This window comes from Bombina bombina, unplaced genomic scaffold (genome assembly GCF_027579735.1).
Source record: "Bombina bombina isolate aBomBom1 unplaced genomic scaffold, aBomBom1.pri scaffold_1808, whole genome shotgun sequence".
Lineage (NCBI taxonomy): Eukaryota > Metazoa > Chordata > Amphibia > Anura > Bombinatoridae > Bombina > Bombina bombina.
This window is the reverse complement of record NW_026512862.1, coordinates 13,382-41,117: the sequence shown is the minus strand read 5'-3', so window position 1 is coordinate 41,117 and position 27,736 is coordinate 13,382. Positions and strand designations below refer to the sequence as shown.

General features: G+C 37.8%; 1 protein-coding gene across 1 annotated transcript in view; it reads right to left on the bottom strand.

The window, feature by feature from the left end:
• Window positions 1–2,236: 2,236 nt before the first annotated feature.
• The window catches only part of LOC128644557 (aldo-keto reductase family 1 member C23-like protein), a 35,976-nt gene continuing 10,476 nt past the window's right edge, over window positions 2,237–27,736 (bottom strand). The window contains exons 4-9 of the mRNA XM_053697131.1: window positions 23,230–23,307; window positions 22,157–22,279; window positions 21,285–21,394; window positions 4,761–4,926; window positions 2,499–2,581; window positions 2,237–2,279 (exon numbers count right to left, since the gene is read on the bottom strand). Coding sequence (XP_053553106.1) covers window positions 2,237–2,279; window positions 2,499–2,581; window positions 4,761–4,926; window positions 21,285–21,394; window positions 22,157–22,279; window positions 23,230–23,307 — 603 coding nt within the window. The remainder of the gene's footprint in view (window positions 2,280–2,498; window positions 2,582–4,760; window positions 4,927–21,284; window positions 21,395–22,156; window positions 22,280–23,229; window positions 23,308–27,736) is intronic.

Below are 27,736 nucleotides of genomic sequence, written 5' to 3'. Positions count from 1 at the left end.
GTGGCATGAAATATACCAAAATGGGCCTATATCAATACTTTGGGTTGTCTACTACACTACACTAAAGCTAAAATTAACCCTAGAAGCTCCCTACATGCTCCTTAATTAACCCTTTCACTGCTGGGGATAATACACGTGTGGTGCGCAGTGGCATTTAGCTGCCTTCTAATTACCAAAAAGCAACGCCAAAGCAATAAATGTCTGCTATTTCTGAACAAAGGGGATCCCAGAGAAGCATTTACAACCATTTATGCTATAATTGCCCAAGTTATTTGTAAATAATTTCAGTGAGAAACCTAAAGTTTGTGAAAAAAAATGTGAAAAAGTGAACGATTTTTTTTTTATTTGATTGCATTTGGCGGTGAAATGGTGGCATGAAATATACCAAAATGGGCCTAGATCAATACTTTGGGATGTCTTCTAAAAAAAATATATACATGTCAAGGGATATTCAGGGATTACTGAAAGATATCAGTGTCCCAATGTAAATAGCGCTAATTTTGAAAAATAATGGTTTGGAAATAGCAAAGTGCTACTTGTATTTATTGCCCTATAACTTGCAAAAAAAGCAAAGAACGTGTAAACATTGGGTATTTCTAAACTCAGGAGAAAATTTAGAAACTATTTAGCATGGGTGTTTTTTAGTGGCTGTAGATGTGTAACAGATTTTGGGGGTCAAAGTTAGAAAAAGTGTGTTTTTTTTTCTATTTTTTCCTTAAAATGGTATCTTTAGAAAGTCCATTTAATGGCGAGAAACATTGTATATAATATGTGTGGGTACAGTAAATGAGTAAGAGGAAAATTACAGCTAAACACAAACACCGCAAAAATGTAAAAATAGCCTTGGTCCCAAACGGACAGAAAATGGAAAAGTGTTGTGGTCATTAAGGGGTTAAAGGGACATAAAATCCAAAAAAAATTCTATCATGATTCAGATAGAGAATACAATTTTAAACAACTTTCCATTTTACTTCTATTATTTAATGTGCTTCCTTCTCTTGTTATCCTTTGCTGAAAGGCTTATCTAGGTAAGCTCAGGAACAGCAGGGAACCTAGGTTTTAGCTGCTGATTGGTGGCTGCTGATATATAACGATTGTTATTGGCTCACCAATGTGTTCAGTTAGAAACCAGTAGTACATTGCTGATCCTTCAACAAATGATACCAAGAGAATGAAACAAATTAGATAATAGAAGTAAATCAGAAAGTTGTTTAAAATTGTATTCTCTATCTGAATCATGAAAGAACATTTTTGGGGTTCATGTCCCTTTAAGCATGAAGTTTTAAGCAACTTTACAGTTTACTTCTATTATCACATTTGTTTCATTATCTTTTTATCCTTTGTTGAAGGAGTGTCACTGCACTACTGGGAGCTAGCTGAACACATTTTAGTTGAGACAATCACAAAATTCATATATAGGCAACCATCAATCAGAAAGTAGCCCCCAGTAGTTCACTGCTTCTCCTAAACCTACCTATGTATGCTTTTCAACAAAGGATGCCAAGAGAGCAAAACAAGTTAGATTATAGAAGTAAATTATAAAGTTCTTTACAATTGTATATTCTATCTGAATCCTGAAAGAAAAAGTTGGGCTTTCATGTATATAGTAGATATGTGCGATTCGGTTTGGTTCGATTCGGAAATTCGGAAAATTCAGCAAATTCGGCGATTCGGATCGAACCGAATTTCCAAATTAAAATTCTGCCGAATTTTCCGAATCGAACCGAATTAGTTTGAATCGATTCGTAAATTCGGGATGGCCATTGGATTACACTAGTATTGTACAGTATGTTAGGTTAACACCTAATATACAGTATAATACTAGTCTAATCCCACCTAACATTTACCGAAATGCCGAATTTCCGAACCGAATCGAACCGAATTTCTTCGAATCCGAATGAATCCGAAATGAATCGATTCAGAATTTTCCGAATTCGAATCGATCCGAACCGAACTTCGAAAAATTCCGAATCGATCCGAACCAAACCGAATTTTTTCACCATGCACATGTCTATATAGTGCCTGGTTCTATGATAATTAAAATGATACAAATAAAACCTATCCATCAGATTTTGTTTAGCAAAAAAAGGGATTGACAAAAAGTTATCAAAACACTATGAAGCAAATAAGAGATTGTATAATATGTTACAAAACTGTCAATTATCCAACATAATAGAAGCAAAGTATTTATAACTCTGTTTGCCGATCGCTACAAAGAAATGTAGTCTCAGATCCTTTAATATTCATCATGGAAAGGAAATTCGGGGTGGTCCATCCATCTAGAGGAATAAATAATATAAATGAGTGACAACCCCCCCAAAATACTGTAACAGTTCTATTGAACAATAAAGAATTCTAAATTATTTGTTTCAGCACCACTGGAACACTGATCAGTAAAAAGTTTTAACTAACAAAATAAATATGCAAAATAGTAATCAGGGTAAAAAAAAAAATATTAAATGTATTTTATACTGCTAAACCTGGATAATGCTACTTACAATGAAGAGTTCATATAGCGGAGGTTTCTGTTTTGTGCTTCAAGGGATTTCATGTCTTCTGGAGATAACTGAAAGTCAAAGACCTTAAAATAATGGCAAATAATTAAAGCAAGAAATCCTCAACAAAATAGAAATACAACCATAAATATTATTGACATACTCATTTTCCTGGCTTGATAAACTCATCCACGAGGCAAGATTTCCTGATTGGTTATGTGTGAAACATACTGTAGGTGCATATCTCAAAAAGGCAAAATCCTGGATGACTGTACATCAATACAATACACTGACTGTCTTATTATATTTGTGTTTTGTACTCTCAGCTGCCCTGTACAGTCAGAAACTGTATTTCATTGCATGCTACAAATAATGATAGATTTTGATATGTTTGTTGAACTAAAAGGAGCAGTCTACTTGAGAATTGTTATTGTTTAAAAAGATAGATAATCCCTTTATTACCCATTCCCCAGTCTTGCATAACCAACACTGTTATATTTATAGACTTTTTACCCCTATGTTTACCTGGTCTTTGTCCCTGTAGACTGTCTCTTATTTTAGTGCTTTTGTAGCTTTTAACAATCTTGCATTTTAGCTAATCGTTGCTAGTTCTTGTGAAACTGTTATTCTCCACGAGAGTGAGCACAATGATATCTATATGGCACACATGAAGTAGCACTGTCTGACTGTAGTGCAAGATTGTAAAAAACTAAAAAAAAGAGAGATAAAGGGTGGTCTGCAGGGGCTTAGAACAGGCAATCTTAGAAGATATAAAGTATAATATTATATCATGTTGGTTATGCAAATATGTGGAATGGGTAGTAAAGGTGTTATCTATCATTTTAAATAAAGAAAACCTAGTAGATTGTCCCCTTTAGGGTCAGGTCGCATAAATCCTGTATTGTGATAATCTAAACATAAATGGCTAGATTACAAGTGAGGGTCAAACGGTTTTACGCAAGCGATATTGTCTTTTCGCAAGCATTTTTAATTGCACTGATATTACAAGTTGATTTGCGTTTCATTCCTTACCGTGATCTCAGAGCTCTGGTTAACAGTTTTCCGAAAAAAAAAGTGTCAGAAAACACATAAAAAATACATTACAAAGTACAGTTACACTCATAACAACACCATCTAATAAAACGTATTCAAAAAAATAATGCGCAAAAAAGCTATAAGGGCTTTAAGATATGAGATCTCGGGTGTTATTAAAAAAAAGCTGCCAAAGGACTTTAACATATAGATACATAGATGGCTAACGATATATTTATTTACGAATAAATAGAACATATTTTGTTATGTTAAGAACATTGGATTATTAAATATTTATATTTTCATATCGGTTTAGGGAATTTTTTTCTCTATTGACTTCTATGGGGGAATGCAAAAACGCTAGCGCAAAATACGTTTTTTTGAAACTTGTAATAACAATGTAACCCAACTAGCGCAAAAAGCTTAACTCTATCAGAGTTTTCAAGTGGCAGGTTATTGCTACCGTAAGCATAATCTCTGGTTAATTTTAGAAATATGCCCCCCCCCCCCAATGCCTCCAAATACCCCCAAAATACAGTGTAGTGTATTTTATTTAAAAAAAAAAAATACAGTATTTTGAGTGTAAAGTTGGCGGGAGTGGGGTGTTAGAAAAAAATGGCACTGAAGTGCCCTTACATTGTGGTCTATAGAAACTGTGTGTTCCCAGTAAATATATATATGTATGTGTGTGTATATGCTTATGTACATATATATTTATGTGTTAATATGTGCATATATACATATTAACACATAAATATATATGTACATAGTCATATACATATATATATGTAATATTGCTGCCATTGCTGCGCTACTTACCCGCTTTGCTGTGCATAGGTTCTGTGCCATCTCTGACGGCATCAGAAAGAGGCTCCCATTGGAGCCTATGGAAGCGTGCGCTCATGAGCGCAATACTTCCCGGCAATGCGAACGCGAGCTCGTGTTCGCATTGCTGTCAACTTGTAATACCAGCACACGTTAGCATGCGCTGGTATTACTCAGTAGAGCTCAAATATCGCTGTCACAAAAGCAATATTTTGTGCTCTTCTTGTAATCTGGCCCTGTTGGGGGTACATATTATGTTTAATGTCCTTTTAATATAATAATTTAAATTGTACCAAATAAGAAACGATGAGTAGGGGAATTAATCTGACCTTACTATTTACACTGTACTATGGGACATTTTCTTATGAAAATGATGCAATGTGCCAGACTTTTATTCAAGCTTCTTACCTGGAAATTTAGTTTTATGCGTGTTGGATTGAAACTTTTTGCCAGGACAACCGCCCCAAGCTGCAGAATGTATCTCAGTGCCACTTGAGCAGGAAGCTTATTGTACTTGTTAGCAATCTGGTTTAACACTGGATCTTCAAGAAGAACAGGGGCATTCTGGTCAACCCTGAGGAAGAAAAACACTTTGTTAGAATTATTTAAGGAGAAAATAAACATTTATCGTATGAGCATTTAAATAAAGGGACACTAAATAAACTTTTATGTTTCAGGTAAAGTATGAAATGTAAAAAAAAAACAACAAAAAACCTTTCCGATTTACTATTATCAGTTTTTCTCTGTCCTTTTTAAATCTTTTTGTTGAAAAATAAACCTATAAGAAATCATAGAAGCTCGGGGGCGTGTACATTTCTTTAGAACTCTAGAGTAGCAGTATTTGCAGCAGTGCTAAAGACAAGTGTATTTCCCTAAGTTTCTGTGATCCTACTTAGGTTTACGTTTGCCCAGCAATCTCCCTTCCTTGAAGCTTTCAATCTTTGGGATTTTTTTACTCCATATATTTGCTCATAAAGGCCTAGATTTGGAGTTTTGTCGGTAACAACCCGCGTAGCTAACGCCGGCTTTTTTCTGGCCGCACCATAAAAATAACTCTGGTATTGAGAGTCCACATAAAGGCTGCGTTAGGCTCCAAAAAAGGAGCGTAGAGCATATTTAACGCAGCTTCAACTCTCGATACCAGAGTTGCTTACGCAAGCGGCCAGCCTCAAAAACGTGATCGTGCACTATTCCCCCATAGGAAACAATTGAGCTGTTTGAGCTGAAAAAAAACCTAACACCTGCAAAAAAGCAGCGTTCAGCTCCTAACGCAGCCCCATTGTTTGCTATGCGGAAACACTTCCTACGTCTGCACCTAACACTCTAACATGTACCCCGAGTCTAAACACCCCTAACCTTACACTTATTAACCCCTATTCTGCCGCCCCCGCTATCGCTGACCCCTGCATATTATTATTAACCCCTAATCTGCCGCTCCGTAAACCGCCGCTACTTACATTATCCCTATGTACCCCTAATCTGCTGCCCTAACATCGCCGACCCCTATATTATATTTATTAACCCCTAATCTGCCCCCCACAACGTCGCCTCCACCTGCCTACACTTATTAACCTCTAATCTGCCGACCGGACCCCACCGCTATTATTATAATAAAGTTATTAACCCCTAATCCGCCTCACTAACCCTATAATAAATAGTATTAACCCCTAATCTGCCCTCCCTAACATCGCCGACACCTAACTTCAAACATTAACCCCTAATCTGCCGACTGGAGCTCACCGCTATTCTAATAAATGTATTAACCCCTAAAGCTAAGTCTAACCCTAACACTAACACCCCCCTAAGTTAAATATAATTTAAAGCTAACGAAATAAATTAACTCTTATTAAATAAATTATTCCTATTTAAAGCTAAATACTTACCTGTAAAATAAATCCTAATATAGCTACAATATAAATTATAATTATATTATAGCTATTTTAGGATTATTATTTATTTTACAGGTAACTTTGTATTTATTTTAACCAGGTACAATAGCTATTAAATAGTTAAGAACTATTTAATAGCTAAAATAGTTAAAATAATTACAAAATTACCTGTAAAACAAATCCTAACCTAAGTTACAATTAAACCTAACACTACACTATCAATAAATTAATTAAATAAACTACCTACAATTACCTACAATTAACCTAACACTACACTATCAATAAATTAATTAAATACAATTCCTACAAATAAATACAATTAAATAAACTAGCTAAAGTACAAAAAATAAAAAAGAACTAAGTTACAAAAAATAAAAAAATATTTACAAACATAAGAAAAATATTACAACAATTTTAAACTAATTACACCTACTCTAAGCCCCCTAATAAAATAACAAAGCCCCCCAAAATAAAAAATGCCCTACCCTATTCTAAATTACTAAAGTTCAAAGCTCTTTTACCTTACCAGCCCTGAACAGGGCCCTTTGCGGGGCATGCCCCAAGAAGTTCAGCTCTTTTGCCTGTAAAAAAAAACATACAATACCCAAGCCCCACAACATTACAACCCACCACCCACATACCCCTAATCTAACCCAAACCCCCCTTAAATAAACCTAACACTAAGCCCCTGAAGATCTTCCTACCTTGTCTTCACCTCACTGGGTTCACCAATCTTTCCAGAAGAGCTCCTCCGATGTCCTGATCCAAGCCCAAGCGGGGGGCTGAAGAGGTCCATGATCCGGCTGAAGTCTTCATCCAAGCGGGGCAGAAGAGGTCTTCCATCCGATTGAAGTCTTCATCCAAGCGGGATCTTCTATGGTCATCCATCCGGAGCGGAGCGGCAGGATCCTGAAGACCTCCAACGCGGAACATCCATCCTGGCCGACGACTGAACGACGAATGACGGTTCCTTTAAACGACGTCATCCAAGATGGAGTCCCTCGAATTCCGATTGGCTGATAGGATTCTATCAGCCAATCGGAATTAAGGTAGGAATATTCTGATTGGCTGATGGAATCAGCCAATCAGAATCAAGTTCAATCCGATTGGCTGATCCAATCAGCCAATCAGATTGAGCTTGCATTCTATTGGCTGTTCCGATCAGCCAATAGAATGCGAGCTCAATCTGATTGGCTGATCGGATCAGCCAATCGGATTGAACTTGATTCTGATTGGCTGACTCCATCAGCCAATCAGAATATTCCTACCTTAATTCCGATTGGCTGATAGAATCCTATCAGCCAATCGGAATTCGAGGGACGCCATCTTGGATGACATCATTTAAAGGAACCGTCATTCGTCGTTCATTCGTCGGCCAGGATGGATGTTCCGAGTCGGAGGTCTTCAGGATCCTGCCGCTCCGCTCCGGAGGGATGACCATAGAAGATCCCGCTTGGATGAAGACTTCAATCGGATGGAAGACCTCTTCTGCCCCGCTTGGATGAAGACTTCAGCCGGATCATGGACCTCTTCAGCCCCCCGCTTGGGCTTGGATCAGGACATCGGAGGAGCTCTTCTGGACGGATCGGTGAACCCGGTGAGGTGAAGACAAGGTAGGAAGATCTTCAGGGGCTTAGTGTTAGGTTTATTTAAGGGGGGTTTGGGTTAGATTAGGGGTATGTGGGTGGTGGGTTGTAATGTTGGGGGGCTTGGGTATTGTATGTTTTTTTTACAGACAAAAGAGCTGAACTTCTTGGGGCATGCCCCGCAAAGGGCCCTGTTCAGGGCTGGTAAGGTAAAAGAGCTTTGAACTTTAGTAATTTAGAATAGGGTAGGGCATTTTTTTATTTTGGGGGGCTTTGTTATTTTATTAGGGGGCTTAGAGTAGGTGTAATTAGTTTAAAATTGTTGCAATATTTGTCTTATGTTTGTAAATATTTTTTTATTTTTTGTAACTTAGTTCTTTTTTATTTTTTGTACTTTAGCTAGTTTATTTAATTGTATTTATTTGTAGGAATTGTATTTAATTAATTTATTGATAGTGTAGTGTTAGGTTAATTGTAGGTAATTGTAGGTAGTTTATTTAATTAATTTATTGATAGTGTAGTGTTAGGTTTAATTGTAACTTAGGTTAGGATTTATTTTACAGGTAATTTTGTAATTATTTTAACTATTTTAGCTATTAAATAGTTCTTAACTATTTAATAGCTATTGTACCTGGTTAAAATAAATACAAAGTTACCTGTAAAATAAATATTAATCCTAAAATAGCTATAATATAATTATAATTTATATTGTAGCTATATTAGGATTTATTTTACAGGTAAATATTTAGCTTTAAATAGGAATAATTTATTTAATAAGAGTTAATTTATTTCGTTAGATTTAAATTATATTTAACTTAGGGGGGTGTTAGTGTTAGGGTTAGACTTAGCTTTAGGGGTTAATACATTTATTAGAATAGCGGTGAGCTCCAGTCGGCAGATTAGGGGTTAATGTTTGAAGCTAGGTGTCGGCGATGTTAGGGAGGGCAGATTAGGGGTTAATAATATTTATTATATGGTTAGTGAGGCGGATTAGGGGTTAATAACTTTATAATAATAGCGGTGCGGTCCGCTCGGCAGATTAGGGGTTAATAAGTGTAGGCAGGTGGAGGCGACGTTGAGGGGGGCAGATTAGGGGTTAATAAATATAATATAGGGGTCGGCGGTGTTAGGGGCAGCAGATTAGGGGTACATAAGTATAACGTAGGTGGCGGCGCTTTGCGGTCGGCAGATTAGGGGTCAATTATTGTAGGTAGCTGGCTGCGACGTTGTGGGGGGCAGGTTAGGGGTTAATAAATATAATATAGGGGTTGGCGGTGTTAGGGGCAGCAGATTAGGGGTACATAAGTATAACGTAGGTGGCGGCGCTTTGCGGTCGGCAGATTAGGGGTCAATTATTGTAGGTAGCTGGCTGCGACGTTGTGGGGGGCAGGTTAGGGGTTAATAAATATAATATAGGGGTTAGCGGTGTTAGGGGCAGCAGATTAGGGGTACATAAGTATAACGTACGTGGCGGTCGGCAGATTAGGGGTTAAAAAAAATTAATCGAGTGTCGGCGATGTGGGGGGACCTCGGTTTAGGGGTACATAGGTAGTTTATGGGTTTTAGTGTACTTTAGAGTACAGTAGTTAAGAGCTTTATAAACCGGCGTTAGCCCAGAAAGCTCTTAACTACTGACTTTTTTCCTGCGGCTGGAGTTTTGTTGTTAGAGTTCTAACGCTCACTTCAGACACGACTCTAAATACCGGAGTTAGAAAAATCCCATTGAAAAGATAGGATACGCAATTTACGTAAGGGGATCTGCGGTATGGAAAAGTCTCGGCTGAAAAGTGAGCGTTAGACCCTATTTTGAGTGACTCCAAATACCGGAGGTAGCCTAAAACCAGCGTTAGGAGCCTCTAACGCTGGTTTTCACGGCTGACGCCAAACTCCAAATCTAGGCCAAATAACTAGATCCCACAGTAGCAAACAGAAAGGTTCCGGCTCACCGAAGATCCAATATCGAAAGTACAAAGTCCACGATGAGTTTAGGAAAAACATGTATTTAATGGTGCACTTAAAAACAGTAAGTAACAGACAATATATCAAAAATAGAAAAAAGACAGACCGGAGCAGCAACATCAGACGCGTTTCATGCGGAACCACCGCACTTGATCACTGCATAACAAGCCCATCTGCACCTGTCTATTTAAAGGCATATGCATAATTAAAAAATTACCATTAACTATTTCATGACTAAAGCACAAGTCCTATAGCAGCAATATATAATCTGTAACATATGAGATATAGTTTGCTAAACAACAAGTAACTCATCTTACAGGCTTCATGTTAATCAAATTTCCCGTTAATTTAATACTATTTACATATATATTTCTCAAAGATTTGTAAACATCCAACATCCAGTATATTATACTTAAAAAACCTACAGCTAGATTACGAGTTGTGCGTTACGGCTCTTAGGGCTGAAAATATGGTATTTTCAGCATTAACCCAGCACCACAGCCATTACAAGTCTTGTCGGTATAGGTGTACCGCAAGCCTTTTAGCCTGTAATGCAACGTCAGTACCGCACTCGAAAAAATTACGTTTTTTAATAAGATTCTCATAGCGCTGGCATTACGAGTTTTTCTGGGAGGATAAAAAGTGAGCGTTACACTCTAAAACAACAAGATCTGTACCGTACCGCTAACTAAATTCAGTAGTTATGAGTTTTACGCTACAAAGCTGTAACATAAAAATCATAACTAATGTGTTAAAAAGTGCACTTAACATCCATAAACTACCTATTAACCCCTAAACCGAGGCCCTCCCGCATCGCAAACACTATAATAAATTTATTAACCCCTAAACCACCACCCTCCCGCATCGAAAACAATATTTAAATATTATTATCCCCTAATCTGTTGTCCGCCCATATCGCCCCCACTATACTAAAGTTATTAAGCCCTACACTGCCGCCACTATAATAACCTATTAACCCCTAAACCGAAAGCCCCACAACGAAATATAATAAATTAAAGTATTAACCCCTAAACTGAAAGCCATCCACATCGCAATAAACTAATTTAAACTAGTAACCCCTAAACCTAACGCCCCCCTAACGTTATATTAAAATTTAAAAAAAGAGACTAAATTACAAAAAATAACAAACCCTAAATTACAGAAAAAAATAAACGAAATTTTAAAAATAAAAAAGAATTACACCTAATCTAGTAGCCCTATCAAACTAAAAAAGCCCACCCAAAATAAAAACACCCCTAGCCTACAATAAACTACTAATGACCCTTAAAAGGGCCTTTTGTAGGGCATTGCCCTAAGTTAAACAGCTCTTTTACCTGTAAAAAAAAATACAAAGACCCCCCCAACAGTAAAACCCACCACCCAACCATCCCCCCAAAATAAAAAACTAAATCTAAAAAAACCTAAGCTACCCATTGCTCTGAAAAGGGCATTTGTATGGACATTGGGCTATTAGCTCTTTTGCTGCCAAAACCCTAATCTAAAAAAAAAAACACACCCAAAAAACCCTTAAAAAAACCTAGCACTAACCCCCGACAATTGACTTACAGTTTTTGAAGTCCCGCTTGAACGATCTTCATTCCGGCAGAGAAGTCCTCATCCAGGCGGCAAGAAGTCTTCATCCAGGCGGCCTCTTCAATCTTCCCCACAGCGGTGAAGTCCTCATCCAAGCGGCGAGAAGTCTTCATCCAGACGGCCTCTTCAATCTTCATCCAGGCAGCATCTTCTATCTTGATCCTGGCGGCACAGAGCGGGTCCATCCAGAAGACATCTGTCGTGGAGCATCCTCTTCATATGGTTGCTGCCGAACACTGAATCTTCAATGCAAGGTACGCGATTCAAGATAGCATCCCTTGCATTCCTATTGGCTAAAAGATTTAAATCAGCCAATAAATCCTATTGGCTGTTCAAATTTAAGCAGCTCTCTTTCTATTGGCTGATTCATCATCCAATAGAATGAGAGCTGCTAAAATCCTATTGGCTGTTCAAATCAGCCAATAGGATTTAAACAGCTCTCATTCTATTGGCTGATAAATAAGCCAATAGAATAAGAGCTGTTTAAATCCTATTGGCTGATTTAACCGCCAATAGGATTTTAGCAGCTCTCATTCTATTGGCTGATTAAAAATTTTCAGCCAATAGGAATGCAAGGGACGCCATCTTGAATCGCGTACCTTGCATTGAGGATTCAGTATACGGCAGTGACTGTATGAAGAGGATGCTCCGCGTCGGATGTCTTCAGGATGGATCCACTCTGCGCCACCGTGATCAAGATAGAAGATGCTGCCTGGATAAAGATTGAAGAGGCCATCTGGATGAAGACTTCTCACCGCTTGGATGAGGGCTTCACCGTCGGGATGAAGTTTAAAGAGGCTGCCTGGATAAAGACTTCTGGCCGCCTGAATGAAGACTTCTCCGCAGGAATGAAGATCGTTCAAGCGGAACTTCAGAAACTGTAAGTGAATTGTTGGGGTTAGTGTTAGGGTTTTTTTAAAGGGTTTTTTGGGTGGGTTTTAATTTTAGATTAGGATTTTAGGCAGCAAAAGAGCTAAATGCCATTTTAATGGCAATGCCCATCCAAATGTCCTTTTCAGGGCAATGGGTAGCTTAGGTTTTTTAGATAGTTTTTTTTATTTTGTGGGTTTGGGGGGTGGTAGTTTGTAATGTTAGTGGATATTTGTATTATTTTTTCAGAAAAAGAGCCATTGGTAGTTTATTCTAGATTAGGTTTTTTTTGTTTTGGGATGTTTTTTTTTTTATAGGGTATTAGAGTAGGAATCATTTTTATTTTTGTTTTTTTGTAATGGTAGTTTTTATTATTTTTTGTAATGGTAGGTTTTTTTATTTTTTGTAATTTTAGGTTTTAGTGTAAGACAGCTTAGGTTTTATTTGACAGATACGTTTGAATTTATTTTAACTAGGTAGTTAGTAAAAAGTTAATAACTATTTACTAACTAGTCTACCTAGTTAAAATAAATACAAACTTACCTGTGAAATAAAAATAAAACCTAAGCTAGCTACAATATAACTGTTAGTTATATTGTAGCTAGCTTAGATTTTATTTCACAATGTATTTAGTTTTAGATAGGTATTATTTATTTAATATTTGTAAATTTAATTTAGATCTATTTTAATTATGTTAAAGTTAGGGGGTGTTAGGGTTAGGGTTACGTTAGGGTTAGGTTTAGGGATAGGTGTAGGGGTTAATAGTTTAATTTAGGTTGTTGTGATGTGGGGGGCTGGCAGTTTAGGGGTCAATAGGTTTATTTAGTAGTAGTGATGTGGGATGCCATAGGTTTAAGGGTTAATAACTGTATTTAGTTGCAACAATGTCAGGGAACGGCGGCATAGGGGTTAATAACTTTAATATAGTGGCGGCAATGATGTGGTGAGGCGGAATAGGGGTTAATAGCTTTAGTATAGTGGCGGCGATATTGGGAGTGGCAGATTAGGGGTTAATACCTTTATTTAGGTGGCGGTGATATGGGGAGCGACAGATTAGGGGTTAATAACTGTAGGCAGGCATCGGGGGCAGCAGATTATCACCCGCACAAGCCAGGTTTTTTAAAACTTGTAATGGCAGCACTATAGGGGATTAATTAACCCCACTTTTATTGCATTCATTAATTTTCCTATAGCGCTCAAAACTCATAATCAAGGTGCTAGTTAATAATTGGGAACCATTTTTACGAATTAATTTACCATTTTCATCGCAATGGGCAATTATATAAAAAAATTAAGTTTACATCCGCCTCAATATTTATGCCCAATGGATTTTTAGTATTTAAAGTGAATGTCCACTGTACCTCTTTTTTACTTAAACAGTAATCCCTGTCTCCTCCCCTTTTTGAAAATGGGACATGATCAATATTTATTTATAAAATATTTTACCAGGAAGGATACATTGAGATTTCTCTCGTTTTTAAGTATGTCCTGGGTCCATAAAACATTGCATTGATACAATAGTGTACAATAAAATACAAAAACAATATTTATACATAATATTTGCAAAATTTAACATAGAATAGGTAGGAAATATATAATCAACCATGACAGGTGCATTCTGTTTTGAGATATGCAGAGAGGGATCTCTTAAAAGATTTTAGGCTTGGGGAATGTTTTAAAGTGTGCGGGAGGTCGTTCCATAATTGAGGTGCTCTGTAGGAAAAGGAGGATCGACCTGATTTATTTTTGTATGGAGGCCAACTAAATAATGTGCTGGTGCTGGATCGGAGGTTATGGGAGGTGGGAACAGCCGGGGAGAGCATACTGCTCAGGTAGGGTGGGAGCATCCCAGAAAAGCTCTTAAACACAAGGCTGGAAAGATGGTGGGTGCATCTGGATTCCAGTGACAGCCAGTTTAGTTCTTTTAGCATGTCACAATGGTGGGTTCTGTAGTTACATTGTAGCACAAAGCGGCAGAACGAGTTATACAGTGTATTTAGTTTATTAAGGTGAGTTTGCGGTGCAGGTGCATATACTACATCTCCATAATTTATGATTGGCATCAGCATTTGCTGTAAAATCTTTTCCTTTATTGTAGGGCTGAGGCAGGGTTTGTTTCTGTACAGGGCACCTAGTTTTGGATAGAGTTTAGATGCAAGTTTTTCTATGTGGAGGCCAAAAGATAGATTGGGGTCTAACAACATACCCAGGTATTTGAAAGACTGGACTGCGGTCAGTGTGCAATTTGATTTTGTTTTAATGCATCTCTTGGATTTGTACTAATGAAGAGTCACAAGAGTTCTCATATTTAAAGTGCTTAGCTACTGGTGTGAAGATTTCAGGGTTTTCAATATCTCTAATATGTTCCAAAGCACCCTCTACACGTGAGGAGGTAAATTACATTTGTAGATCTACAATTGAGTGCATGATAATTTTGTACTTTTTTTCAGTAATACTAGAGTTAAAACTATCCCCTTCTTTCACATATCCACAGGTCTTACATCTAGTAGCCCCACAATGGTAAAAACCCTGTCTTCTACTTAACCAAGTACTTCTCTTCTTATCATTCAGAAATGAAGGAGCAACATAAATTCCTACAGTTTTGGCTTTTTTGGCCACAAATTGAAAACCTTTGGTCATAACTTGCTCTAAGATTGGATCTGTAGTCAAAATTGGAAGGAGTTCCTTAATAATATTACAAATATTTTTATATTCCAAACTGTATGGGGTACAGAAAATAATTTTATTATCTTTTATGTTATTCTTTTTTACTTTCTTTTTCTTATTTGTTCTTGTCTTTTTATATCTTAACAGTTCCTCTCTAGGTATTCCATCTACCATTGCTTTTGTAGTATTTAGTAACTTGTCACTCTACCCTCTATCCAATAGTCTCTCTTTTAACTTATCACATTGCTGTTGATATGTAAGATCAGAGCATTGACGTTTAACCCTAATGTATTGGCCCTTAGATATAGCCTTCAATACATGATTGTGGTGGCAGGATTTATAATTTAAAATGGTATTACCACTTGTAGGTTTCCTGAATAAATTTGTTTCAATTTGGTCAGTGTTAAAATTAGACTTCAGTTCTATGTCCAAAAAATGGACATGATTTTTGTCTTGGGTATCCACAAAATTTAAATGAAATTCATTAATGTTAAGATAAAAGAAAAATGACCCCACTGACTGTTCATCTCCATCCCACACCAGCAAGAGGTCATCAATATAGCGACTAAAATAAATAATATGTTGCCTTATAGGGTTACTATCTGCATAGACGTGGAGCATCTCCCACCATCCCATATAGAGATTGGGGTAAGAGGGAGTGAAAACCGCCACCATCGCTGTTCCCCCGTCTCTGCAGATAGTAATTGCCTTCAAACAGAAAATAATTATGTCATAATAAAAATTCCAATGTCAAAAGCAAAAATTGTTTTACCTCTAAAGAATAATTTGAAAAATGCTCTAAAAAAAAGGATATAGCTTTTAACACCATCTGGTGTTGGATGGAGGTATACAGGGAAGATACTTCCACAGTAACTAATCTATATGTAGATTTACATTCAAATGTTTGTACTTTTTTAATACTCTTATATAGCTCATGTGACAGACCCTTCTGTCAGGACTGAAGGAGTTAATTGTGTTTAGCTAAGAAACTCATTTCTAAAGACAGAGTTGCTGGCTCCAGCTATAATCTAATTAGTGCTAAGCATTCTATTGTTTGATCACCTCCAGAGAGAAAACGCCTAAGTGATAAGAAGGGCCAAGAGTGTCTTGTGGTTGAAGTGTTTAAGTAATATAATTCTATTGTATCATGTCAAAGGGCTTGTTCCCTCCATGTAATGTACAACAGCCTTTCAACCCCCATCTGGGGGGGGGGGGGGGGTCAGACCTGCATAAATACTAGGCATAGCCTTTTAATAAATGTCATTCTGTTTTAAACCTGAAAACTGGCTGGGTTGTGAATTGCTGATTCCCTATGCAGGACATTGTTCATCTGATATTAACCTTGGTACACTGTTGGTACCGTAACAATTGGTGGCAAGCGACGGAATGAACCTTATCGCCCAGAAGAGCAACTACACAAGCCAGTAACCTCAGGAAGAGGGGGATTATTACAATACTGACTAAGATGGAAAGAGTACCAGGGACAGAAGGAACCAATGGGCCCAGCATATCAGACAGAACCCCTGAAGAAGCAAGCTTTGATCGGGCGGTTAAAATAAGACTGGCATATTATGGCCCCAACCCATCTGCGGAAATTATCGACCGGGTCATAGCAGCTGTGGAGGCCAACCTACTTCGCCAAAGCAGTGCTGCAGCAGCCCAAGTGGAAAAGAGAAAAGTAAATTTTGCAGCTTTTAAAAACTTCCTGGAAACAGAAGGAGAGATTGATGGGTTCCTTGCGGATTTTGAGAGGCAATGTGCACTACACAAGGTACCCGCAGAGGACTGGGTCACGATATTATCCGGAAAATTATCTGGCCGGGCCAGTGAGGCTTTTCGGGCCATTCCAGATGAGGAGGTTGGGGATTATAATACTGTGAAAGAGGCTCTGCTCTCCAGGTATGCGGTTACACCGGAGGCATACCGGAGGCGGTTCAGAGACACTGTTAAATTAGCTGGTGATTCCTACGTTGAGTGGGCATGTAAGGTGCACCGCACAGCAGCTCACTGGATAGCGGGGTGCCAAGCCGTATCTGGGGAAGAGGTGCTGCAGCTATTCCTGTTGGAACATTTCTTTGACAAGTTATCAGCAGGAGTTAGAGAGTGGGTTCGGGACCGTAAACCCTCCACCCTGCATGAAGCTGCTCGCCTGGCAGATGAGTATATGGATGCCCGCAAACTGGACACTGCTACCACTAAGCCCCCTGCTAGAGTGGAGTACAGACCCCCAGTCACCCCAGCAGCTGCCAGTTACCAATCCCCGGCGCACCGCTATACCACACGGCCTCCGGCCACGAACTACCCTCAGAGAGCCCGGTTCAATTCACGGGGCTACTCACAGCCTATTTGGTGCTTTGGATGTAAGCAACTAGGGCACAAAAGACCAGAGTGTCCCCTAAATGCAGCGAACCAAGCACAGTCCTGGAGAAGACCCGCCGGCGGAATTCCATGTAACTCTCAGCCTGCGGCCCGCTACGTAGAGGCGCAAGAATGCTGGAGCATCCTACATGAGGCAGACCTTGTGCAAGCTGCCCACCGGAATAACCGGCAACTGGTTAAAGTGAATGGGAAGAAGGTCAGTGGTCTACGGGATACTGGTGCTACCATGACCTTGCTTCAAAAGAACTTGGTGTCTGAGAAACAGTACACTGGAGACACTGTGGCTGTGAGGGTAGCAGGGGGCGATGTGTTCAGCCTACCTGTTGCCAGGGTACATTTGGATTGGGGAGTGGGTGCTAGACCTGTGAATGTGGGGGTCAAGAAGGACTTACCTGCTGATGTTCTTCTTGGAAATGACTTGGCTCCCCTTGTTTCTGCCTATGCTCCCATGGGTCCCGCTGATGTTAACCCTGTGACTACCCGTGCTCAGATCCATGCAGCAGAGACTGACCCCCCTGCTGCTAAGCCCCAGGACGCTGAGCTCAGTAAATCTCTATCCGCTATTGATACGTGGAAGTCCCGTTACAATGCGCTGATGAAGGAGAAGAGGAGCGCAGAGGAAAAAGCACGTTTAGAACGTGAATCTCTGCTAGACAAGCTGCACCGACAGACTGCAGAAAACACCAGCTTGAGAGTGGGACATGAAACATTAAAGACAAACTTAGCGACACTTGAGGAGAAGCTGACGCTGGCTCATAGTGAGGTGCAGCAACTCAAGGGCACCCTATGTCAGTATGAAGGGATTGTGGATACCTATAAAGAGCAGGTACAGAAAACTCGTAAAGAAGCTGATGGGATTTTGAAGGACTGTTTAGCCCTAGTCTGGGCACTGAGGAAGTTGAACCCTTCTTTGTATGGACAGGAATTCTCTCTCATAACGGGAATACAGATGGATTGTCCTGGCAAACTGACATGCCTACCACCTCCTAGTCCGGTCATCCCCAGGTTGACCCGCCAAAGGGTCAAGCCGGGTCTGCCGGAGTGTTCCACAAGGGGGGAGATATGTGACAGACCCTTCTGTCAGGACTGAAGGAGTTAATTGTGTTTAGCTAAGAAACTAATTTCTAAAGACAGAGTTGCTGGCTCCAGCTATAATCTAATTAGTGCTAAGCATTCTATTGTTTGATCACCTAACGCCTAAGTGATAAGAAGGGCCAAGAGTGTCTTGTGGTTGAAGTGTTTAAGTAATATAATTCTATTGTATCATGTCAAAGGGCTTGTTCCCTCCATGTAATGTACAACAGCCTTTCAACCCCCATCTGGGGGGGGGGTCAGACCTGCATAAATACTAGGCATAGCCTTTTAATAAATGTCATTCTGTTTTAAACCTGAAAACTGGCTGGGTTGTGAATTGCTGATTCCCTATGCAGGACATTGTTCATCTGATATTAACCTTGGTACACTGTTGGTACCGTAACAGCTCATTAATCACCCACTAGGGGCTGTAAAAAAAAGCATCAATAAGTTCAGCAATTGGTTTTAATAGGGACCCCATGCCCGATATAATGGGCCTTCCAGGAGGGTGTACAGGATCTTTGTGCAATTTAGGCAAAAAGTTAAATATAGGAATATTAGGGGTTTGAGGTAACAATTGTTCAGACATTTTATCAGTAACTACACCAGTACAGATACCAAGTGATATTTCTATGTCTCTCAATTGCTGCAAGGCTTCAAAGATGTAATATTCTCTATCCATTAAACCACATTCCCCCCTTATCACTGGCTTTTATTACTATATCAGTATTGCCTTTTAAAGTGTCTAGTGCTTTAAATTGTACATTGGTCAAGTTGTTATTATTTTTCTTACAATGTTGTCTAGACTAAACATAATTTGAAAGATCTTTAAGTTTTTGTTCCACCGTTCTTTGAAATACATTTAAACATGTGCCCCTAGAATGTACAGAATATTTTTTTTTATTTTTTTTATCTTTCCTGTGGGTAAGTTATCATGTATTGTGTCAGTAAGATTCTCGTTTTCTTTTAACAGAAAATTAAGATCTATATTATAGAACATTGTTCTTTAAAATCTAATAAATCTTTATCAAAAAAATCCTGACAGATTTCCTCATTATTTAATTCATCAGTTGCAATTTCATTACTAATATGGTTCCAAATAGACTAAAGTGTGTAGTAGGAGAAAAATGTAAGCCTAAACACAACACTTCCCTTTCGGGTTCAGTGAGTGCATATTGAGATAGATTAATCACATTTTTTAGACATATTTCCGGACCTGTGTCCGATTGGTTCTGGTATAATACCGCTTTGTCTCTGGATTTCTTTCCTTTTCTACCTCTGCTCCCCCTTCTTGTTTTTTTCTTTTTGGCTTTGCCCCTAACTGCAATTAATTTTTTGACGATAATTCTATTTCTGCCCCAGGTATATCTAATACTGAGGTACTCTATGCATTAGTAATTTCCTCAATAGAGTCATGGTCAGATGTTTCTACCTCATAATCTTTTTCTGTGAATCTTGTCTTTTTTGCCTGTTTGGATTTCTGATCCATATTACGTTTATAATTGGGCTTATTTTGACTCTGTCCCTTAGAGGAAAAGTGGGTCCATTTGTACAATCTATTGAAATCATAATCTCTTTTATCTTGTGACAATTTTAATTTCTTAAATTCCCACAATTCTTTTGAAAACTTTTTTAAAATTTAGCATCATATTCTTTAAATTGAATCTTGTTGAAAAGTCTGTAAATAATTCTGTATTGCCTTGATCTAACTGATCATTTCAAGCCTGTTTTTTTTTTTTTAAAAAAACCCCATAAAAATATAAAATCTATAAGAGCAAAAGAACAGTCATTCAGAATTTTGTTCCATTTGGCAATAAATTCAATGTCCGTCACTACAAAGGAGGGGAATTTCTTTTATCCTCCAATCCCCTTGGGATACATTGATATTTTTTATACAGCAAAAAAGTCTTTATGTCCAGATCTAATTTGATATCTTATATAACTAGATCCCCCCCCCCATCAACCTCTTTTATTATAAAAAATATGTCTGTGACGTAAATTGCAGTTTGTTTGATGATTCCTAAATGTTTAAAATTGCAAAGAAAAACTGTGAACTTTAGATTTACCTGCGGAGAACCACCCCAAAAATATGCTTAGCTAATGGGACACTAAACCCATATTTTTTCTTTCATGATTCAGATAAAGCATGCAATTTTAAGCAACTTTCTAATTTACTCCTATTATCAAATGTTCTTTGTTCTCTTGCTATCTTTATATGAAAAAGCAGAAATCTAAGTTAAGGAGCCGGGTCATTTTTGGTTTAGCACCCTGGATAGCGCTTGCTGATTGGTAGTTATATTTAAGCCACCAATCCTCAAGCGCAGGTGCTGAACCAAAAATTGGCTCCTTAGCTTACATTCTTGCTTTTCAAATAAAGGTAGCAAGAGAATAAAGAAAAATTGATAATAGGAGTAAATTAGAAAGTTGCTTAAAATTGCATGCTCTGTCCGAATCATGAAAGAAACAATTTGGGTTTAGTATCCCTTTAATTGCAATGGATTCAATGAAGCACATAAGCCTTCCATGTCATGAAACAATTTGTAGGGACACATACCAATTCCTTCCTAAGGCACAGGCAATATGCAATCTGATTGGACATACTGCCCGCTGAAAGATTTTGGAAAAAGCAACCTGATGTTGGAGGAGGACATTGAGGATAATCTAGAGGGGACCTACTGGTCAACATCTGGGTTAAAATGGCCAGACTGAGAGCTGCAATGAAGCTGTAAAATGTTCATAAAATGAATGTTTACTGTCCATTTAACAGCCATACATAGTTGTATTGTTCAAGAAAGCTTTATCACAAAGATTCATAACATTCTATGTACAAGTTTTATTTTTTATTTTTGAAGCTTACTTTTCTTATGAAAAATAAAATGACTGATGTAAATACAGCCTATAATATCGTTCTTTACCAGTTTTCATCTCTTGCAGACCCCAGTACACCATACGCCACCAGCACAATATCTTGCGATTTGCAGAACGCCAAGAGTTTGCTCTGATTCAAATAGATATGGCATTCAACCTGAGCAGAAGATAAAGATCTAACTAATGACCTCATACCAAGAGAGGGGTATTTCAGTCAGTGCAAGGACTTTTTGTTGCATGATTTGTTTTTTTTAGCAAACTGTATAAAATAAGTTCAAAAGGTAAAATAACTATGTATGATTTATGAAAACCAGTTTATAGACCTTTATGCATCACTTCTACTATGTGTTTAACCTCTTTTGCAGGGTTGATAGTCTTAAAATAACATCCACTAATGGATTACAGCATGTCATTTGTCAACTATAATATCCCTTTTACCAAAAGTTTTGTACCTTACAACTAGAAGTTTACATTTAAAGGGACATGAAACCCAAAATGTTTCTATCATGATTCAGATAGAGAATACAATTTTAAACAACTTTCCAATTTACTTCTATTATTTAATTTGCTTCCTTCTCTAGTTATCATTTGCTGAAAGGTTTATCTAGGCAAGTTCATGAGCAGCAGAGAAACAAGGTTCTAGCTGTTGATTGGTGGCTGCATTGAATGTGATTGGCTCACCCATGTGTTCAGTTAGAAACTAGTAGTGCTGCTCCTTCAACAAATGATACCAAGAGAAGGAAACAGATTTGATAATAGAAGTAAATTAGAAAGTTGTTTAAAATTGTATTCTCTATCTGAATTATGACAGAAAAATGTTGGGTTTCATGTCCCTTTAATTCTGTAAGTAAGGAGGAGCTGTCATGTTGTTTTGTCGACTCGTAAACCAGCCGTATCTGAGCATTTAAAACAAATTTACCTGGTTACAGCTTGGTTTATACTTTAGCCCAGGCTTGTTCAGTATCATCTCCAGTTGTCTGCGGTTAAAGTTAGAGACTCCTATGGACCTTACCAGCCCTGCGTCTTTACACTGCTCCATAGCCTGGGAAACAAAAGGTCTTTACCTGCTATAGGTTATACGTAGTAAAAGGACATCCAACTCAAAATGGAATAACACAGAAAAAACTGTAATTATGCACAAGAAAAACACTTTGCAAAGGATTTAATGCTATCTGCAGCTTGAAAAAAAAAAGACAGATTTATATTTCTGTTCCAAAAAGTCCATTGCTAAGAGCCCACACCCTCCTTCCTGGCGCAATGTTTTTTTGTTGTGCGCATCAGAAAGGAGGGTGTGGAGATTATTAGCAAAGGACTTTTCACAGTTATAAATCCATCTTTATTCAAGGTGAGAATAAATACCTGACTTCCCACCTGCTGCACAATTGTAGTGAAAACGTATTGTTTACTGCCCCTTTACTCAACCTTTTTTTGTTTGTGCTCATAAAGGGACATGAAAACTACATTTTTCCTTTCATGATTCAGATGGAATAGCAATTTTAAGCAACTTTCTAATTTACTTCTATTATCAAATTTATTGTGTTCTCTGAAAAGCAGGGACGTAGCTTAGGAGCTGACCCATTACTGGAGCACTATATTGCAGCAGTTTTGCAAAAATGTTATCCATATACAAGAGCACTAGATGGCAGCACTGTTTCCTGCCATATAGTGCTCTAGACACCTAGTTATCTTTTCAACAAAGAATATCATTGGAACAAAGCAAATTTGATAACAGAAGTAAATTTGAAACTTTTATAAAATTGCATGCTCTGTCTGAATCACAAAAGATAAATGTGGGTGTTTCATATCCCTTTGACGTCTATAGTTATCTGAGGCGCCCAATACATAAAGCCTTGCACATCCAATGAGAACTGCTACTTTATCCCACAATTCTGTGTTTTATTCATTAAACCCTTCATTCTCTGTGCTGTGGAGAATAATTCCCCCTACTTATTTATAAAGTGCATTAACGTCACATGATCTAACATGACTCACCTTCCAAGTATCACACAGGTCTGTGTTATGGTAAATGAAATGTCCATTCTCATCTATGGGCAAAAGATCATCCCCTGGCTAGAAATAAAGTTTTATTATTTATTTATTTTTTATCCCTTCACAAAAAATGTCAGAAATGTTGATAAGAATGGGTTTTCTAATGATATGGCAGTGAGCAGAGCTTTCATACAATATTATGTTTTATAACTAATATGTGTCATGCATATCAATTCAATCAGTTTTCATGTGCTTCTAAGCACAGACACACAGTCATAATTTACTGCTGTCTGTGCATTTAGTTCACCAAACACGTTTACAAAATCATGTAAAAAGTATGTAACAAACTTATTCTTGATAACATTTGCTATTTAAATGCAGTTTAATATAAGTAAAAATATATATAATATAGGAAGAGTCTTCTCTTGGGTTTATCACTAAGGGCCCAATACTCTCTGGTCTGGCGATATTCTGTAAGATCCCTCTCGCCAGTGTTACAAGACCACTTGGGGGTTGTTTTAAAGGCAATTTTACCTTTGTAACTGTGTATTCATTAAGGGGAGTGTACTAATATTCTTTATGTGAAGGAGAAACACTTTATTTACCATATTGTGCTTAGTAAAATAAGTTGATGATTTCTCTCCATGCTGACAAGTTTTTGAGAATTTTGCCCTTAGTAAGATTTTTCTAATCCAAAATTTTTATTTTCTAAAAAGATAGATAACAACTTTATTACCCATTCCTCAATTTTGCACAACCAACATTGTTATATTAATATACTTTATGACTTTTACACCTCTAAATTTCTGCCTGTCTCTTATCCACCGGAGACAGCCTCTTATCACATGCTAGTTTATGTGTGCTATAATGGTAACTTTGTTCTCACTCTCATGGAGATATTCATGAGTTAAAGGGACAGTTAACACCAGAAATGTTGTTGTTTAAAAAGATAGATAATCCCTTTATTACCCATTCCCCAGTTTTGCATAACCAACACAGTTATATTAATACACTTTTTACCTCTGTGATTACCTTGTATCTAAGCCTCTGCAAACTGCCCCCTTATTTCAGTTATTTTGACAGACTTTCATTTTAGCCAATCAGTGCTGACTCCTAGGTAACTTCACATGCGTGAGCTCAATGTTATCTATAGGATGCATAGGAACTAACACCCTCTAGTGGTGAAAAACGGTCAAAATGCATTAGCGGCAGCCTTCAAGGTCTAAGAAATGAGTATATAAGCCTATCTAGGTTTAAGTTTTCAACTAAAAATACCAAGAGAACAAAGCAAAGTTGGTGATAAAAGTAAATTTGAAATTTGTTTAAAATTGCATGCCCTATTTGAATCCTGAAAGTTTTTTTGAACATGACTGTCCCTTTAACACTGATTGGCTTAAATACAGGTTTGTAAATAGCACTGAGATAATGGGGCAGTCTGCAGAGGTTTAGATACAAGGTAATAACAGAGGTAAAAAGTATATTAATATAACAGTGTTGGTTATATAAAACTGGAGAATGGGTTAAACTTATAAATGGATTATCTATCTTTTTAAAAAATAAACATTTTGTAGTAGACAGTCCCTTCGTATAACACATTTTCTTTCCTATGGCATGGAGAGTCCACAAAACATTTTAATTCTTTTAATGGGTACTTTTCCCTGCAAGCAAGGATTGGGGCTATGCTGTGTCCATGTCAATCTCTTTAGTAAGAGTAATGGTGGCTATTAGCAGTTAGAAGACGATGAGGTGGTCTTTGCTTAAACTGCTAACATTATTGCTAATGCTAACCCTATTATAGAAAGCCAGACACCTAGATTACGAGTCTTGCGTTAGGGTTAAAAAGCAGCGTTGAGAGTTCCCAGCGCTGCTTTTTAACGCCCTCTGGTATTACGAGTCTTGCAGGTACAGGTGTACCACTCACTTTTTTGGCCAGACTCGGAAATACCGCAAATCCACTTACGTCAATTGCATATCCTCTTTTTTCAATGGGACTTGCATAGCGCCGGTATTACGAGTCTGACAAAAAGTGAGCGGTACACCCTCTCCTGTCAAGCCTGGTACCGCATTTTAAAGTCAGTAGTTAAGAGTTTTACACTACAACGCCGTAGCATAAAACTCTTAACTAAAGTGCTAAAAAGTACACTAACACCCATAAACTATCTATTAACCCCTAAACCAAGCCCCCCACATTGCAAACACTAAAATACATTTTTTAACCCCTAATCTGCTGAACCGGACATCGCCGCCACTATAATAAACATATTAACCCCTAAACCGCCGCACTCCCGCATCACAAACACTATTTAAATATTATTAACCCCTAATCTGCCGGCCCTAACATCGCCGACACCTACCTACATTTATTAACCCCTAATCTGCCGCCCCCAACGTCGCCGCCACTATATTAAATGTATTAACCCCTAAATCTAAGTCTAACCCTAACCCCCCCTAACAAATATAATTACAATAAATCTAAATAAAATTACTACAATTCACAAAATTATTCCTATTTAAAACTAAATACTTACCTATAAAATAAACCATAAACTAGCTACAATATAACTAATAGTTACATTGTAGCTAACTTAGGGTTTATTTTTATTTTACAGGCAACTTTGTATTTATTTTAACTAGGTACAATAGTTATTAAATAGTTATTAACTATTTAATAACTACCTAGTTAAGACAAATTTACCTGTAAAATAAAACCTAACCTAAGTTACAATTACACCTAACACTACACTATAATTAAATGAATTACCTAAACTAAATACAATTAATTACAATTTAAAAAAATTATCTAAAGTACAAACCCCCCCCACTAAATTACAGAAAATAATAAAATAATTACAAGATTTTTAAACTAATTACACCTACTCTAATCCCCCTAACAAAATAAAAAAGCCCCCCAAAATAAAAAAAAGCCCTACCCTACACTAAATTACAAATAGCCCTTAAAAGAACCTTTTGCGGGGCATTGCCCCAAAGTAATCAGCTCTTTTACCTGTAAAAAAAAAGTACAATTCCACCCCCCAACATTAAAACCCACCACCCACACAACCAATCCTACTCTAAAACCCACCCAATCCCCCCTTAAAAAAACCTAACACTAACCCCTTGAAGATCACCCTACCGTGAGACGTCTTCACCCAACCAGGCAGAAGTGGTCCTCCAGACGGGCAGAAGTATTCATCCAAGCCGGGCAGAAGAGGTCCTTCAGACGGGCAGAAGTCTTCATCCAGACGGCATCTTCTATCTTCATCAATCCAACGCGGAGCGGCTCCATCTTCCAGACATCCGACACAGAGCATCCTCTTCATCCGGAGTCTTCTTCAACAATGACGGTTCCTTTAAGTGACGTCATCCAAGATGGCGTCCCTTCAATTCCGATTGGCTGATAGAATTCTATCAGCCAATTGGAATTAAGGTAGGAAAAATCCTATTGGCTGATGCAATCAGCCAATAGGATTGAGCTCGCATTCTATTGGTTGATTGGAACAGCCAATAGAATGCGAGCTCAATCCTATTGGCTGATTGCATCAGCCAATAGGATTTTTCCTACCTTAATTCCGATTGGCTGATAGAATTCTATCAGCCAATCGGAATTGAAGGGACACCATCTTGGCTGACGTCACTTAAAGGAACCGTCATTGTTAAAGAAGACTCCGGATGAAGAGGATGCTCCACGTCGGATGTCTTGAAGATGGAGCCGCTCCGCGCCGGAAGGATGAAGAAAGAAAATGCCGTCTGGATGAAGACTTCTGCCCTTTTATTTTGTTAGGGGGATTGGAGTAGGTGTAATTAGTTTAAAAATCTTGTAATTATTTTATTATTTTCTGTAATTTAGGGGGGGGGGGTTTCGTACTCAAGATAATTTTTTTAAATTGTACCTAGTTAAAATAAATAAAAGTTGCCTGTAAAATAAAAATAAACCTTAAGATAGCTACAATGTAACTATTAGTTATATTGTAGCTTGTTTAGGCTTTATTTTATAGGTAAGTATTTAGTTTTAAATAGGAATTATTTAAGTAATTTTATTTAGATTTATTGTAATTTTTTTAAGTTAGAGGGTGTTAGGGTTAGGGTTAGACTTAGGTTTAGGGGTTAATAACTTTATTATAGTGGTGGCGACGTTGTGGGCGGCAGATTAGGGGTTAATAAATGTAGTTAGGTTGCGGCGACATTGTGGGTGGCAGATTAGGGGTTAATAAATATAATGTAGGGTTTGGCGATGTTGGGGGGAGCAGATTACGGGTTCATAAGTATAATTTAGGGGCGGCGGTGTCCGGAGCGGCAAATTAGGGGTTAATAAGTATAATGTAGGTGTCGGCGATGTCAGGGCGGCAGATTAGGGGTTAATAAGTGTAAGATTAGGGGTGTTCAGACTCGGGGTTCATGTTAGGGTGTTAGGTGTAGACATAAATGTATTTTCCCCATAGGAATCAATGGGGCTGCGTTAGGAGCTGAAAGCTGCTTTTTTGCAGGTGTTAGTTTTTTTTTCAGCCGGCTC